Genomic DNA, 17,188 nt, shown 5'->3' with positions numbered 1-17,188 from the left:
ACTCAGAGTTAATTTCTAACATGTTGCAGTCAGTGCAGTTAGTTACATGGAAATTGCTGTAAAATATGTAAAAAGTGTTGAATTTAAGTTAAATAAATGTCTGAAATAAATGCTAATCTGGTTTCTTTGGGATTAATATTCTGCTGACATAGTGTCAGAAAAAAGACTATTACTGGATGATGTCTCAAAATGCAGCCCGGATTTTGACTTTTGTTTATTACTGATTAGCATTTCTGTTTGCTCCTTTCATTTTTCATCTACATGTATTTTATTCTTTGGTGTTTTAAGACAGTTCATCTTTAATAATAATTGATAGGGCACAAAAACTGTGGCTCAGTATTTATGTTAATAATCACGTTGTTTTGGTTAAAACTTAAACCGTGTTGCTTAATTACAAAAACTAAAAGGAAACTTGATGTTGAAACACAAATAGTCGATGAACTAATTAGGCACATGTAAACTTGGTCATTTAGAAAAAAATATTTAAAAACTGATGAAATGAGAGTGACGTTTGTCAATCAGATGCTCATAAAATAATAATTTAGACAAGGTGTCTTCAAAGGTTGACACCTCATTGAGCACCACTGTGTCTTGATACACCATCAGACGAGTTTTGACTCAGAGAAAGTAACATTATTATACATTGCATCACATTAATTCTATATTAAAGACAGTAGTGGGGAAAGTATTCAGATCCTACTCATATCAGTAAGTGTAACAATACCATTAAAAGTCATACACTCAAAAATTCACATAGAAGTCTTTATTATTACCAACATGTACCTAAAGTAACAACATAACATTGTCATATCCAGGCAAAATGAGCTCTGTCAGTGTATACACATTATTTGCCTATGTAATTGGATAATCTTTAATGATAATTGAATACTGATGCATTATCATTTACTAAGTATACTGCACTATAGCCCTGTAACAGGCTCTCTTTATCAGTGTATAGTTTAATTTACTGCATAACTGCATTATGTTTTGTCTGTCTTTTGTAGGTTTGTCTGAAATGTGGTGGAGTGGAAATATAAAGTTTAAACATTTAAACGGCCCATGGATGTAAAGCACAAGTTCCTCAGAGTGTTGCAAACGTGTTCAGTTACTTTCTGCTGAAAATCCCTTTACTTTCAACTCCAACAGCAGTGTCTACACATTACTTATTACAGTTACTTCCCCTGGTTCAGAAAAGAATGGGAAATCAAAATCAGGGATTCATGTTGTCCCCTCACGACCTTTGACAAAGATATTTATTAAGATATTGTCCTGTCTTTCGGGGCCATGCATACGGCCGCAGTGCATAACTTTTGACTTGGAAAACCAGCCGTATGTCTCCAAAACGGGTTGTAATTTATTCCTCACACGCGATTGGTCATGGATCGATGCGCGTTCGCGGCGCTCCGAGGCGGCGCGCCCGTGCTTCTGAGCATCGTTTGGAGGAGAGAGGAGCGATAGAGACGGGAGAGCTGTGCCACACCAAGTGTCCACCGAATGTCTGGCTCCTCGCGTCGCCAATGAACAATCATCGCATTCCTATGTCTGCCGGTTGACACACTGAACGCGAAGGACCAGGTTTCCACTTCTTCGAGGATTCAGGACTCCTACAACGGGCTGCACGTTTTTTCTTCTTCTTCAGGTAAGCCCCCCACCCCCCTCGTCCCCCCTCTTCTCCTCCGGTGACCGACGTCGCTGTGTTGTCAGTGCATTTACGCGCTGTTCCCGATGAAGACAATAACGGGCGAGGGCGGTTTGCGGTAGCTGTCCAAGGTGCTGTAATGGGCAGCGGCTCGTGGTGAGAACAACACAGCGTAGTAAAAATGACGGCCTCATGTTAAGAGCAGGTTTCATGACTTCGCTGTTTGCGTGCTATGGGCTTTTTAGTGTTGCAGACTAAACCTCCCAAGGATGTCGTGTGGGTGTCGTATGGGGGAAGCAATAATGGTGAAGCTGTAACGTGCATATTCGGTATCCGTTTCATTTGCACAATCGTGCACGTTTGGACTCCGGCTGTCACCCGAATGGACGTGTCTAAGCGGCATTGTACCTCCTCCGGGGACGGCGTGTTGTTGTTTTTCGCTGCATTTATCGTTGTCAGGGTCCGGGTCTTCACCTCACCTTATCTTGCCATTGCAATCTTAGGATGCACGGTGCCATGTAGGAGTCTGAATCCTCTGATATCAACAAAGATGATTTTTTGTTGTTGTTGTGCATAGTGAAACTGAGAAAAGAGTAATAGTGGCACCAATCATTGCTGTTTGAGTTGAACTTTTGCCCCATTCACTGGGAATTCAAATTGTACAAGTAACCAGACCTTGTGCAAAACGCCTTCCTTAAAAAAAAAATGTCCTTGTCAAGACCTTGTGAAACATGTAGCCGAATTGGAGCTCTGCACATCTGCTCCATGTGGAAATGTCAAATATGTTGAAATGTGATCCAGGCTACAAGTTATGTAAATTGCTCTCTTCTTGGCAACGTAAAGGCAGGTCACGTTCAGGCCCCATTGTTCTTCTGATGAACCACAATATCCATTCTGTCCACAACAGGAGCACCTGACATTTCCTGTGGCAGATTTACTCACTGGATCATGGCACAGACCAACAGCGGTGGGCAGGGGACCAACGGGGTAGCGGATGAGTCCCCCAACATGATAGTGTACAGAAAGGTAAGCTGCTATTTTTAGACTGCACGTGTGTGTGTGTGAGTGTGTGTGTGTGTGTGTGTGCCTGTGTTGAAGTGTGAGTGTGACTCTCTTGCGTCAATTTACTTGGTTGCCATGGTTGATTTAGGGTTGTAATGCTACGCCAGTTTGATGAGAGCATGGAGAGAACATGCAATTCTTCTCTCACAACATGCATGCCATGCAAGCAGATTTTGATCATGCTCTGTCTCTTACACACACACACACACACACACACACACACACACACACACACACACACACACACGCATAAACACACACACAAATGCACACACACACATTTTTTTCAGTTAAACCATCAGCTTTGACTGTGAACATGTTGGAGGATAGATTTTTAACTGACTGACATTAATATAACTAAAAGGAAGCCACATGCTTTTTAACCATTGTGCATTACACTGCTAGTAGTGTATAATATTCCTGTTAAATCTGTTACTACATTAGAGAATTAGAGAAAGGGAGGGCAGCGAACTGGCCCACTGTTGAGACACCTTAATGCAGCACTGCTCCAAATATTAAACGGGTTAATAACATAACAATCTGCCGGGAAGATAACATTTGTTTACTTTGAGACCCAATTGCAGTTATATATATATAGGTATACATACGTATATGAGGGTGTGTGCACTGCTCCTCAAACACTCATTTGGTTTTAATCATTTCTTCTCCCTTGACGAAAACAGCTAAATGTCAGATTAACCTTAAAATAAACCGTTCTGAAAATTGCTTTTGCTACCAACAGGGCTTCTCTTCCCTGGTAGTGTGATTTATTGTCTTATAGTTTGCATATTTCTTTGACATTCTTTACTAAGAACCATACTGTATGTGTCACATGTCTTGCAGATAAAATCAAATTCCTAATGAACTCATCCCAGGTGTCATTATTCCATAAACAAGTGAGGCTGGATTCTTTGGCGTTCTGCAAATGTATTCAATATCTATCACACCAGAGCAACAGCAGCTATATGAACGTGGACAATGTAACGTTTTACTTCACTCTCAGATGCACCGATGAAGTGATCCTTTTCTCATCTTACTTGTGGATGACTGAAGCGTTGAGTGAATTTCTTCGTTTCATTCTCTTCACCCTTCAGCGAATGCTCCCGTTCCATCTGTGACAGCATCTGCACGCCAGGACGGGGACACACTTAGCATTATATGATAGATAGACGGTCTTTTATAGCACTCGCAGTGTGTGCAATGTTACCAGCGTGGGACAAGATTTGCTGGAAGTGCTGCTAAGCAGAAATGTTTCAGAAAGGTTGTTTTATATTTTCCAAGTCACAATGTTCATGTTCCCAAAGCAGGACGACTGGCCAATAAACAAACCCGTTCATAAGTAAGCCAAACAGCGAGGATAAAGGAGGTAGATTAATGTGACTGGTTTTGGTCATCCCTTGTAATGTTGGAAGAAACCATATCTCTTATTAAATATAGTTCCAAGGGAATAGTAAAAAAAAAAAAAGAACACCAATATATTCTACAATGAAACTTCTCCAGCTAATTTCTTACATTAAGAAAATTACACATTGGTTTTGCGTTACATGTTTTCAGAACATGTATGTTTATATGCAAATGAGGCACTATATTATCAAATATGTGCTTATTTGTAATCAAATCCAAAACAAAAATTGGAAGACTAAATAAAGCAGGCTTCAAAAGCAAAGGTTTTTACTGAGGAGTTTTTGGATATCTCCTTAAAGTCACTCCATAAAGATGAAAATACAGCCGTACAACTGCATTTTTATTTTCACCATGTTTTTAGGAATATAAAAATCAGGCTATGAATGATATATGGACAAAATCCCTCTATAAAAAACGTTAGAATATAGATAGGAGGGAAACTAGAAAGTTTGGTGTGAGGCATCTTTTTACATTACTTTTAAGAAATATTAAATATAATATTATATATGCAAAATGATTATTGTAGATGTGTTCTTTCCAAGTCTCAAAGAAGCAAAATAACCCAGACAATGAAATTGACCAGTGAATGAAAAACAATGTTTATGCCTGGGGTGTCTCCCTTTAATATAAAACCAAATCAAAAAATGCGTAAGACATGAAAGCTAGCAGCACCCTGTATATTAAATATTAACTTGAGGTTTTTTCCAGCTATTCAATTACATTTTATGTATTTTCCTTTTTCCTGCTATTGATCTGAAAGCTCAGCTTTTTCGATCATGCCATGAAGGATCTGTAGAACCAAGTGTGCAAATGAGAAAAAATATCAACTTCACTTCTCAACACTTGACCACACATGGCTGCAGCTTGGCTCTGCACGCTGACGTGACCTAGATACTTTGCAGAATGAAAGAACATGGCGAGGGCCGTGAGGACGAAATGGTGTTTTTGGAGTGGGTTTTCATTCAATACTGCGATTGGAAGAGAGCTGTCTGGAGACGTGCGGATACGGCCAGGATGAACAGGTGCCCCAAATGCTTTTCAGATGGAGATTACTTGGCAGAGGTGTTGCATCCCACACTGACTGGGTCTTGCTAAACGGGCTCAATTCTCAAGTGAAAAACATGCTTTTATGTTCTGTTTTGCTGTTAAGACATCTTGTGCATGAAAATCATAAATACACTGTGTACATGCTTCACAAAATGTTGATAGTAAGCACATCTACTCGATAGTTGACATTGTGCTAAAACCTGGAAAAGAGTTAGCATTTTAACACTGCCAATTCTCTCTTTTAGGAGTCACAGTTTTTTTGTTTAGATTCCTGAAATAAGGTCTGTGGTTGAGACACGCTTAGGATATTTTAATGTTTTGTTCTGCGATATCAAATACAAGTACAAAATACAAGTAAATACCCCTCTCTTGAATATTGCAGCTTTTATGTGTCTCAGAAAAAAGCCAGTCTCTAACACAAGTGCTTAAAACAATAATATAAAATCCAATTGAAAAATCCCATTGGCTTTCGGTCGAGAGAACCAGTGTGACGCTAACTTCCGCTGTTGGCCTACAAGATGTCATCCCTGTAGCTCTAGTAGTGGAAGGATTACGTAATATAAGCAGAGGGAGCTTCATGCTAAAGGACCGCAGATTCTGGTTTGATAGTCGTTCCACTGGGAGCACGACTACATCCTTGAACTCTCTGTCTTTTTTCTCTCTGTCTCGGGCCCATCCACTCCTCCACTCCTGTCATTAACGCCTGAATGAAAATAGATGGGTGAGCTGAGGTGTTGACCTGCTGGCTGTGGACATTCGTGAAGAGATGTCTGTTTTCCTCAGGGATGCATGCACACGGGCACCTTGCTTGAACACACATTCCCGAGATGTGTCAAAAATGCAAATGCACAAGTACACACACAGCATTTGAACACATGCATATGCTGAAACAGATGTACACACACACACACACACACACACACAGCTGGCTTCGTGATAAACTGATTTATCGTCGGTGACCCTCACTACAAGTGATATGTCAGAAACTCCTGCTGTTTATAAAGAAAAGCAATACAATGTTCAGTGGAAGGATTCAATGGATACACACTGCATGTCTGAGGGTCTAGAATCATTACTTACCATAAAGACCTGCCATAAAAGCCTTTTTGATGTCTGATTGTTCTCACATTAAATGTGTCAGGCATTCTGTATATTATCAAGTGTACTAGAGTGTTCAGTATGTGTGTGTGTGTGTGTGTGTTTTCATACCTGCTCAGATGTGTGAATAATGCTTTGATGCATGTGTGTATGCTGTATGTAGGGCGACTGTTGCTAAGAGAGGGTCCTGAATTTTTTATGGGAACCTAAAACAGCTCTGGCGAAGTTCTTAACACTCAGCACGAGGAGGGAGCAGCCAGCGCTGTGTGTGTGTGTGTTTTTGTCGGTATGTGACAGTGTGTGCTGATTGTAATTTAGTGAGTGGTAAGAAAGAGGAAAGAGAACATGAGTGATTAGATTTAACATAAAGTATAGATAGATATAGTTTATAGAGTTTTCTCGACATTCACTTCATCCTCCGAATGTGAAAATCTACAGTCTCCTCCAACTTTATTCAGTCAGTAAAACGAATCTTGTGATGAACTCCTGTGTAACACAGTTAACATCCATCTTGACAACGTCACCTATTCTTTGACACATTCGTAAACAAATGTGAAAAACAGCAGAGCACATTTACTTTTAAGCTTTCTGTTGCAATAGAAAGAATGTGAGATATTGCCTTGCTTCTCCCACCCCAGAAAAATTAACAGAGCCTTTTAGTGAGATTAACACGTTCGTCTCCACCAGTTATTTGGCTTGAAATGTAATAAGTTATTGATCCAAATGCTACACTTTTCTAGAAAATTTGATTTTAAGTACTTTTTTCTGTAGTATAACGTAGCTACTGTTCTTCCTCTGCGGTGTAGTATCTGACAGCCCACTCTTACTTACATCTCAGCTGCTAGCGGGCATTTGTAATTCAGTAATTTTTCTGCTAGCAGTCAGCTTGTCTTCTGTCTCTGTGGAGAGCCATTTATTCTATATGTATTTATTTTTTACTGTTCAGTTCCTTCCCACTGAGCACATGCAACATATGTCACATTCTTATTGTTGTCTTCCTCTTCTTCTTAGACTGCTGTCAGCCATAAATAGCTTTTGCATGTAACTATACTGCAACCGGAATAATTATGCAAGAGAGAATAATTATGGTCAAAGGTCAGGTCAAAGAGATTATCAACATTTCTTTTCCAAGCTTTTCTTCTCACAATATTAGCATTCTCTCTGAATTTTCAGCTCCAGGAAAGTGAAAAGGATGTCGATCGGGCTCTGTGAGATTTTAACCATATCCTTTCAGTGTGACTCAGGAATGAATTAATGAATAACAACAAATAACAAACAGGCCAACGGTATTAGTGCATGCTATTGATTTTGTCAATTGATTAAGTGGCTGTGAACAAGAGATCATTTTGCAGGAACAAGACTTTGCCTCGTCTCCCTCTACATCACTGCAACACAGCGGTAATACAGTAGTGTTAGATGATGCAGACCTGCAGCCATTATTAATACACCTTTGAATTTTAATACACATTTAGCAGAGATCCCCTCATTGGAAAGCGTTTTTCAATCCAGGCCGAATCTGCATCTGTTAAACGTGACCCATAGCCACTGTTATCAATACAATTTCCCAACCGTCCTACGTCGTTTGTGAGTCATACAGCGGAGGGAACTGAATACATTTTCAGATTTTTTTTTCTCAGTTGAGGGCCAGATTGAAGGGTTCTTGTACTGCCTGTCTCCCTCTATCTGCAATCAGAAGATCAGGAAGACCGAGAGAAAGAGGGAAAGAGGAGGGGGGTGAGGTGGGATGATCTATAATTGCCAGATCAGAGAGAAATCTTTGTGTGTGAAGTAGGGCTCTTTGTTTGTCAGCTTGCCAGCCAGGCGATTTCTCTTCCTGTGTGTGAAAACATCCATGTTCGTTTTTGCATACACAGTTGAGGGAAAGTGTTGGTGTTTGGCAGACACGGTTGGATGCAAAATTGGCATTTATGGCTTTGTGTGTTTAAAACTAATCCATTTTGACTGTTTTTTATCAACGTCAAGACCTAAATGGCAATTAGAGGGGCTGGCATCATTCGACGGGGGCTGTGATAATCCACCCGGCAATGCTGCGTCTTGTCACAATGTAATCTACAACTGATGCAATCCACAAACACCATAATTGACTGCAGGCTTTCTTGTTAAAAAACAACAACAATTTGAGTCTGTGCTCAGTAGATTTTCTGTGAGTCGTTGATTCTCCTCTGTCCTACTTTTTAGTCTTCAAAGGGATGATATGAAATGACAAAATGGACAGAAAGAAAGGCACACAGAGAAGGTATCAGAGTTATCACTGTTAATCTGTCCCTTAGCACATCGAAATAGCTTAGCAATTAGTCAATATTAGTGGCTATTGCCATTTAGCAAGCTTTGTTTGCATCTATATAATATCTTGGGCTGGATGCCAGAGCCATTCAGTTGGCAATTGTTCTCATACAATATGTTGTAGCAGAAAAAACATTAAAAAACTGTAAAATATATAGGATTTACTGTCAAACGGCATTTCTATAATGAACTCTTTCAATGTGCTACATTTGAAACCCAGAGCATTAATTTTAGAACATTAAACTATTTGCTTAGATATAATGGGGCATTGGCGTCCTGAGCAGAGAATCGCTCTCCCTCTGTGTGTGTTGTAATGTGCTTTGTTTACGAAGTTGGTCGTATGGATGACTTTGCTCCAGTAAAAGTTAAGACCAACAACAAACAGAAAGTACCATGGAAACAACATCCAACATTCCTGAAAAGGAAGTCCTGAGTGTAGGAAGACGGAACGATTGCTGTATTTGCAACCGTCAAGAAGTTAACTCGCCCCCTTCACGGTTGGCAATGAGTTTGCATCTTTTTTCAGGGGTAATATTGATGAAATCAGACAGAATATATACTCTTAACTCGGAGAGCGCAGACCTCTGCCAAGGCCATTCGTTATCTTGCAATGTTAAATAAAGTGAAAAATAATTTGTTTTTCCAATCTGCTCCAAAATGTAATTGGTTCTTCCTCGGCCCACACCTCGGCACATAGTTTTCCATAACCCTGCCGACAAACAAACAAACTGAACCAAAAACATAACCTCCGATGTAAAGGTAAATACTAACAACTCAACATTTTAAATTACTAGCAGCAAAGCCAGGGGATTTCACGAATTTAGTTTGATATATAATCAAACTCTGGAAAAACACTAGAATCTAAACATCAATTCGGGTCTAAATGTGGTTATATTTCAAGAAAAGTGGGCTAGATACAATACAAGTTTATTATTTTTCTTTACAGTATATAGTATTTTCTCAGGAGTAAAATAAATTCGTTCTTCAAGTCAAATGGGTCTCTTGAATACTTTGAGTCAGGCTTCCTTGTTAATCACAGCACTGAAACAGCTCACCTTGAGGTTTTAAATGACACCTGAATACCAAAACAGGCCAAACATCAGTTCTAGTGTTACTAGACCTAAGTGCAACTTTTGACACCGTTGAACATAACATACTGTATTACTGCACGGACTGGAAGATTGGGTTGGATATCCAGGTATTGCTGTCAAGTGGTTTTTGGGTCCATTGGAAACTATACCTCAAAAGCACTTGATCTGAGGTGTCTCACAGCGGTGCATTTTAGGGCCTTTATATGCTGCCACTTTCTTAATATAGCTGTGCTGATGATACCCAAATGCATTGACCAAATTAACAGCAGGATGTCTGTCAAAAATGAAAATGATCCGGAAAGGACACTTAATTGATTACGAACCTGTTACGAACCTGTTTTAAAAACCATGTGGAAGCAATAACTAAATCCATATTTTACTATCTCAAAACAAAGCCAAACTTGGAGACTTCATGTCAAAGCATGATTTCGAAAAACTCATCCAGGCTTTTGTTATCAGCAGGATTGACGACTGTTTTCACAGGCCAGGCCAAGACCATCAGACAGCTTCAGCTTGTACAAAATGCAACTGCTCGAGCTCTTACCAAAACCAAAATAATTGACAACAGTACTTAAGTCCTCAGACTGGCGTCAAAGAATCGACTTTAAAGTACTTGAGAGAAATCTTCTGGTAATACCTTCAGCCAGAACACGGTGACGCAGCTGGGAATGCTGCTATCCTGCTATGCTACTATTCTGCTACTAGGCTACTATGCTACTATACTGATATGCTACTATGCTACTAGGCTACTATGCTACTATGCTGCTATGCTACTATGCCGCTATGCTACTATGCTACTATTCAATTCAATTCAGTTTATTTTGTATAGCCCAATATCACAAATTACAAATTTGCCTGAGAGGGCTTTACAATCTGTACACACTCGACATCCCTGTCCCAGGACCTCATGCTTCTATGCTGCTATGCTGCTATGCTACTAGGCTACTATGCTACTATGCTGCTATGCTACTATGCCGCTATGCTACTATGCTACTATTCAATTCAATTCAGTTTATTTTGTATAGCCCAATATCACAAATTACAAATTTGCCTGAGAGGGCTTTACAATCTGTACACACACGACATCCCTGTCCCAGGACCTCATGCTTCTATGCTGCTATGCTGCTATGCTACTATGCTACTAGGCTGCTATGCTGCTATGCTGCTGCACTCTGGAACAAACTTCCAAGACTTAAAACCCAAATGATTGAATGCACTCTACCTTATGTTCTGTTCGCTAATCCAATGCACTCTTCCTTTTTAATCTTTTAATTTCATGTGTTCTTTTAATGGTTTTATTTGTACTGTTATTTGTCTGTGAATATTCTATCTGCTCAATTGTAAATCGCTTTCTGATGTGCATGAATTGTGCAATAAAAGGAACCTGCTTTGCTTATAAGAAATATGTTTATTCACTTTCAAGATATAAAAGGGGCTCAATAGCACTCTCACTTCTGTCTTTTCTGCCCACCCACAGCCAAAGCTCTCTAATTAACACGTTGTACATGTTTGTACGGATTGAATAAATTAGAAATAATGTGTTAATTAGTGAGCGTTAGAGATGCTGGTTGGCAGATTTTGTTTCCAGCCTTTATTGGCTAACTTGCTGCTCGCTCCAGATTCATAGTGAAGGTACAAATATGAGAGTGATATCAATCTTGGCATTAAACTCCCAGAAAGAAAGTGAAACATGCATATTTCTAAAAAGGTAGGACTATTCATTTAAAGTATAGTTAATTTTAGGCTGAGGTTACTGATTGTTCATGGTTAAACATGAGACAGGACCTGGATCTCCAATCTTAAACACTTTATTTGGCCATCGAAATCCAAACGGCACAGTAGTTTCTGCACTGGCACTAAATGCTGCCATAAATCATAATTGTATTTGAACAGACCGGTAGCAGAAAATATGCAGTGCACCAAATCAACAATTTTGACATCGTTCCTCTTCAGACGATACTTAGAATATTTAATAGTGAACTTCAATGGGTGAGGGTTTGGGCCGCTCTGTGAAGACAGTGAAAAGATACTTCAGCCTGTTTTGCTCTAAGTGCTCCCTTTTGTGTATAGGCTGCCACAGCGGGAGTCTTTAGTCCTGTCTGTTAGTGTTATATAAGGGTCTAAGGAAGCCTGGGCATTAAGATAGAGGCTGACTCAGGCCTCGCCTCTGTCCAGTCATTCCATTCCCGCTCAACATTTCGCAAAAGATTACAGGAGTACCCAGGCAAGAGTTGTGAATGAATCCAGTTTGATGGTCTGAAAGAGGACAGAGATGCTCCATTGGTACTAACGGGAAACAGAGAGGGGTAACATGAAGAGGAGACAGAAGGTGACCGTTTTATTAAACAAACTGTGGATACATCTATGTGACCTTGTTTATAGCTCCGTGCCTCCTCTCTTGACCATCCACCCTCTGCATACGTCATCTGAATCCTCAACTAAGTCCAAGTAGTCTCTGCTTGTAATGCTCTCCGCTGTTGTTTCTGTTGACGGTGCGTTTCTTCTCCCACTAAAGTCTACGGTGTATAAGTTCCCGCTCGTCCGCTCGTCTCTATGTCTTGATGCATTAGACATTGTGTCTCTGTTCATTATAGAAACTTGGTATCCTATCCGCTTCTTAGTTTTTTAATTGCATCCCTTTCCAATATGTTCACATCCAGTTGCATTTAGTCTATAGAAAGTGCTTCCTTTTTATTTTAAGACAGGTCATGTCAGCAAAGTCTTTTCTTCCTGTTGTGGCTTCAGTCTTTAGAGTGCATTTTATTTAGAAAGTAGATACAATTTTGGTTGTGAAGAATAATAGTTTAATTGAGATCCATTATGTGGAACTTGAACCACAACACTACAACCTCATTTCTCCTAATTGCGAACAAATTACTTTTTTTCGAAAATGCCATTGCTTCTCAAATCAATAATAACATTCAGTAAAGCATTCTGTCAAAGAAAGATGAAATATTGGAGGAATGCTGTTTTCCAAAACAACCTTGGTATATTTCATCTCAAATCTTTGCCAAAGCTAAAGTCATATTTGCACTTCAAGAGTTTTCAAGAGTAAATAGAATGCATGTCTCCCTGTCTGTCTGTCTGGCTCCCTGTCTCTCTTTGTCTGTCTGTCTCCCTGTCTCTCTTTGTCTGTCTGTCTGTCTGTCTGTCTGTCTGTCTGTCTCTCTGTCTGCCTGTCTCTCCCTCCCGGTTTCTCTCTCATTCTGTCTCTTTCTCCTTCTCGAGTCTAGACTTCAGACATTTTCATCCCAGTTTCCCTCACTGTCTGTCTCTCACACTGGTGTTCACACTTTGCCCTTTCCATTTCGATCTCTTTTATTTCCCTCCCCGCCCTCATGCCCTTTTTTGTTCAGTTTCAGGCCTTTGATGTTTCTCATATACTCGCAATATCACACTAACTTTGTCTCTTTGTCTCTCTCACACTCACCCTGATGCACATGCCCCAACCCATCCACCTCCCCTACACACTCCAGCGAGGCATCCATCCACCTCTGTCTGCCCCTCCCCCCCCCCTCACATCCCTCGCCTCTCTGAAGTTATCAGAGCCCTAGTCAGAGCCCATGCCACTCCAGTTAGCTTTTATCCTTTCAAAAAGAAAAGGAGAGAAATGTATTCACACCCTGCCGGAGCATAGTCATCTCTCCTCCTGTGTGAAGTGATTCACTCGTGACTCACAGCTTTATTGGGAACTCTCTCTAAACAAACAACTATTGGCTGTGGCATTTTCCATCCAAATTGACTGTAACTGTAACTGAGAGCGCTGTCCTGATTGTCCTCCTGCAGCTCGGCACCGCTCTCGACAATGAGGAGCCATTCTCCAAAAAGCAATCACGCCTCAGTGATTAGCATGCCATGACTGAGTGCCATCCCGCAAATCCAATACCAGAAAAATAATAAACGGCAAACAACAATTGCTCCAAAGGGTACATTTTCACATGTTTTAAGACATAATCTTCATTTTATAAACAGACTGAGACAGACCTTTCACTGAAACCGTGCACTTCGCAACTCATCACTGTGGCAGACACAAACACGCTTAGCTTAGCTTGCAGGTTGCAGTGTGTCGAGCAGCTTCCACCTGCAGCCTACTGAGCCTTGCAGCTTCACAACCATTAGTTCAGCTTAGCAAGCACAGCCGTCCACAGTAAAGAGTAGTCTATAAACCCCGGGCGCCATCTTGACTCAATGGGCTGCTGTTTTTTTTTCTCATCTTATGTCTTTTCTGTACTAAAATGCAGCAAAATAAGGCAGCAGCAAACAAAATGTACGCAGCCGGGGTGTGAGTTTCTTAAATAACTTGGCTATTGTCTTATATGGTTGAGGTTTTATGTCATATTTAAATCATAGATTTTATATAAGAAGTGGACGAGGTCACTGTGACATCACTAATCAGTATGTGTGTTTTGAAACCTTGAGTTTTTTTTGTTTGTCGCCATCTTGGCTTTCTGCAACCAGAAGCGACACAAAAGGGCGGAGCTAAGTACAACCGAACAATACAATTCACTTTCGTCAGCTGAAAACACTTTGAAAGAGTTAAAGCTGTAAGATGAAAACACCCGGACACCACCGTGGTAGCGACCTGTTAATCACAAGGTAGCCACCCCATAAAGCATACCCTGCTTTATTGTCTATTTTACTTTAAATGGGACCATTATTTACTAAATGAACATCATGATGTATTAAAGACTTGAAACTAGTGACTGAGAACATAAACTCATGTTGTTTGATAGAGATAATAAATCAAGAGAGAAGTCAGGTCCTTTTCTCATAGACTTCTACACATTCAATCTTATTTTTGCAACCAGAAATAATATTTACCATGACCCCTGCTGGTCCACACCGAATACAGGGAGGTAAGGAAGATAGATAGAAGATGTTTAAATATTTGGAGGTGTAATTGACAGAGTTATGTCAGTTGTAAAATACGAGGAGATAAATTAGGATTTGCATTGAAGACGTTTGGCCTCTTCAAATGAAGTAAAAGTCTGTCTTTTTTATCCAGGCAGCAATTTAAACCAGAGGATAATTCACAGCTATTCGGATGTAACCAATTGGCAGTAAGCCAATGGAAATACATAATAATAAACAATATTCTTTAAAATATTTTTGGTATGTTAATTGAGAGATTCCTGTCTGCAGTGGTTGTGCTTTCTCCTGCCCTTCGTTTTGTTTATACCGTGATGGCTGCTCTGTTGGAATCCCCATGACAACCACACCAGCAGTCTGTCAAATGTTATTATCTCAAACACCAATGTGTCCAGCACACCCTTAGCTCACAGAGTGACAGAACATGAATGTGTGTATGTGTGTGTTTCTTTACTTTAGACACTTACACACTTTTAAAATGTGCTGCTCAGTCCATGACAACCTGCAGGCAGTGATGGAAAATAACTAGGAAGAACTGTTTTAAGTTCAATGTCGATATGCTTTAACTTGAGTATTTTTATTTTCTGCTACTTTTCTACTTTTCTGCTACTTTTCTACATCTCACAAATATTATACTAAAGGTATTTAATTATTTTAGTCACTAGTTACTTTGTAAATGTAGATTATTAATAAAAAATGTAACTTAACTACTAAATTATGATACATTATTATGGATTAAAGGGATAGTTTGTGTGTTTTGAAGTGGGGTTGTATTGGGTACATATCCATAGACAGTGTATTATCGACAGTACATGACGGTCAGCAAAACCCACGGTTTGGAGAAACAGACAGGAGGGACTACCAGGTGATGTACTGCTGTGGACCATCAGCAGGGAGATGTATTTTCACCCCATTAAAGAGAAACATTTCTAGAAATAAGTCAATTACAAGTAAAATGGGTTGCACCCCAAAATGGCCATGACTCAATTTATGGAAGAGAGCGAGGAGTGTACCGGCAGATAGCTCCCATCTTCTCTGCAGCCAGTTTGAGCTCTTGAGCTCCAGGAGGAGCTTTAGAGTCCCTCTAAGTACCATCAATATTCTTCACTCAGTGAAATGACTGAGAGGATTTAAGACACAGACACTGATATGAATTGTTTTAATGCGTCATATGACTCTTTCTATGTGTTTGATTTATTAACCTCTTGTCTGCTTTTTATGTTGTTGTTTCCTGTGTGTGGTGAGCTGAAGACACAATAACAATATATATTCCATATCCTCTACTTACATCAACATTATTGCAGTGATGTACACTTGAATGCATCACTATTTATAATTCAGTGGTACGATACATATGATTTTGAAGTGGGCCATTCTCCGTAATGAATACATTTTCGTTTCGGAAAATGACATATATTGTGATGCTGGTACTTACTTAATGCAATTGTAACCGAGCATATTTACATAAAGGTATTGCTACTTTTACTTAAGTGAAACACATGAATATTTCTCCTCCCACTGTCTGCAGTAAAGCGTCTAAGCTTATGGATCTTTTACCAACACCTTTCACCTATAACTACATACATTCAAAATACATAGGATTTTAAGCTCATCTTTCTAGACATTTTGCTGCTAACACTAATGTACCCTTTTCTCAAATAGCATGTTTACTCTTTTTGACACTACACTTACAATTTTAATTAGAACATACTGTGTTTCAGGTCCTCTATCTCATCTCTGCTCGGCCTGTAAATCAGAGGCTGGACATTGTTAACAGTGTTTCCCATCTGCCAATAAAGCCCCACCACCGATCTCGTGGACATGTATATTGGTAGCGTGGGCTCTTCTTTCTTGCTGCCTTTGCTTGACAAAAGATAAAACGTGTGATCTAAGCTTGAGCAGAAACCAAATAAGACAAGGTCATGTTTAACAATGCATTAGGATATGGAAGGACGGGACTCTATTCCTTGCAACGGACTGATTTGATTTATTGATATTGGCTTCCCTAGGTGTGAATGTGAGAGTGAATGGTTGTATGTCCCTACATGTGCCCTCGATGGACTGGCGGCCTGTCCAGGGTGTCCCCTGCCTTCGCCCTATGTCAGCTGGGATAGGCTCCAGCGCCCCCGCGACCCTAATGAGGATAAGCGGTATTGAAAATGGATGGATGGATGGATGGCTTCCCTTCCTTTCAGCAATGTGTGAAAATGGAAGAGCTGATATTGGAGCAGGTGAGAGAGGACATGTCGGGGTAAAGATCCATGCACATGATTTGAATCACCAGATGTCGACACGTTTAGCAAATAGTTATCATGTCCTGAATGACCGCATGAATCGAGGCATGAATTTTCCAGTGGCCTCATTTGCAACATACCTATCACCTAAATTGTATCGACCAGCCGCAGCAATGATACAGTTTTGATTTTGCCTAAAGTCTATCTATGTATTAGAAGAATCACCGCGCTATTCTACCTGACGACTGTCTGAGTCACTCCACAAGTGGCCGTTGTTTTGAGTGGTCCAACAAAGCCTTTTCGTCCATTATCTTCATTTCTCCGTAGTTCAAGTGTCACTTGCGTCAAACAGTCTGCCCTTATCGGTTTATCGTCTATCCTGACTGCCGTGTCCTCTGAAGTGTGCATGTCCTGTCAGATACCCAGTCCCCGTCTTGTCT

General features: G+C 40.1%; 1 protein-coding gene across 1 annotated transcript in view; it reads left to right on the top strand.

The window, feature by feature from the left end:
• The first annotated feature begins 2,587 nt into the window (after positions 1–2,587).
• rgs7a (regulator of G protein signaling 7a) overlaps positions 2,588–17,188 on the top strand; it is a 49,190-nt gene continuing 34,589 nt past the window's right edge. The window contains exon 1 of the mRNA XM_034551973.1: positions 2,588–2,665. Coding sequence (XP_034407864.1) covers positions 2,588–2,665 — 78 coding nt within the window. The remainder of the gene's footprint in view (positions 2,666–17,188) is intronic.

Source organism: Cyclopterus lumpus, chromosome 15, assembly GCF_009769545.1.
Source record: "Cyclopterus lumpus isolate fCycLum1 chromosome 15, fCycLum1.pri, whole genome shotgun sequence".
Taxonomy (NCBI): domain Eukaryota; kingdom Metazoa; phylum Chordata; class Actinopteri; order Perciformes; family Cyclopteridae; genus Cyclopterus; species Cyclopterus lumpus.
The sequence above is the reverse complement of the archived record's forward strand: the minus strand, read 5'-3'. Positions and strand labels throughout refer to the sequence as shown.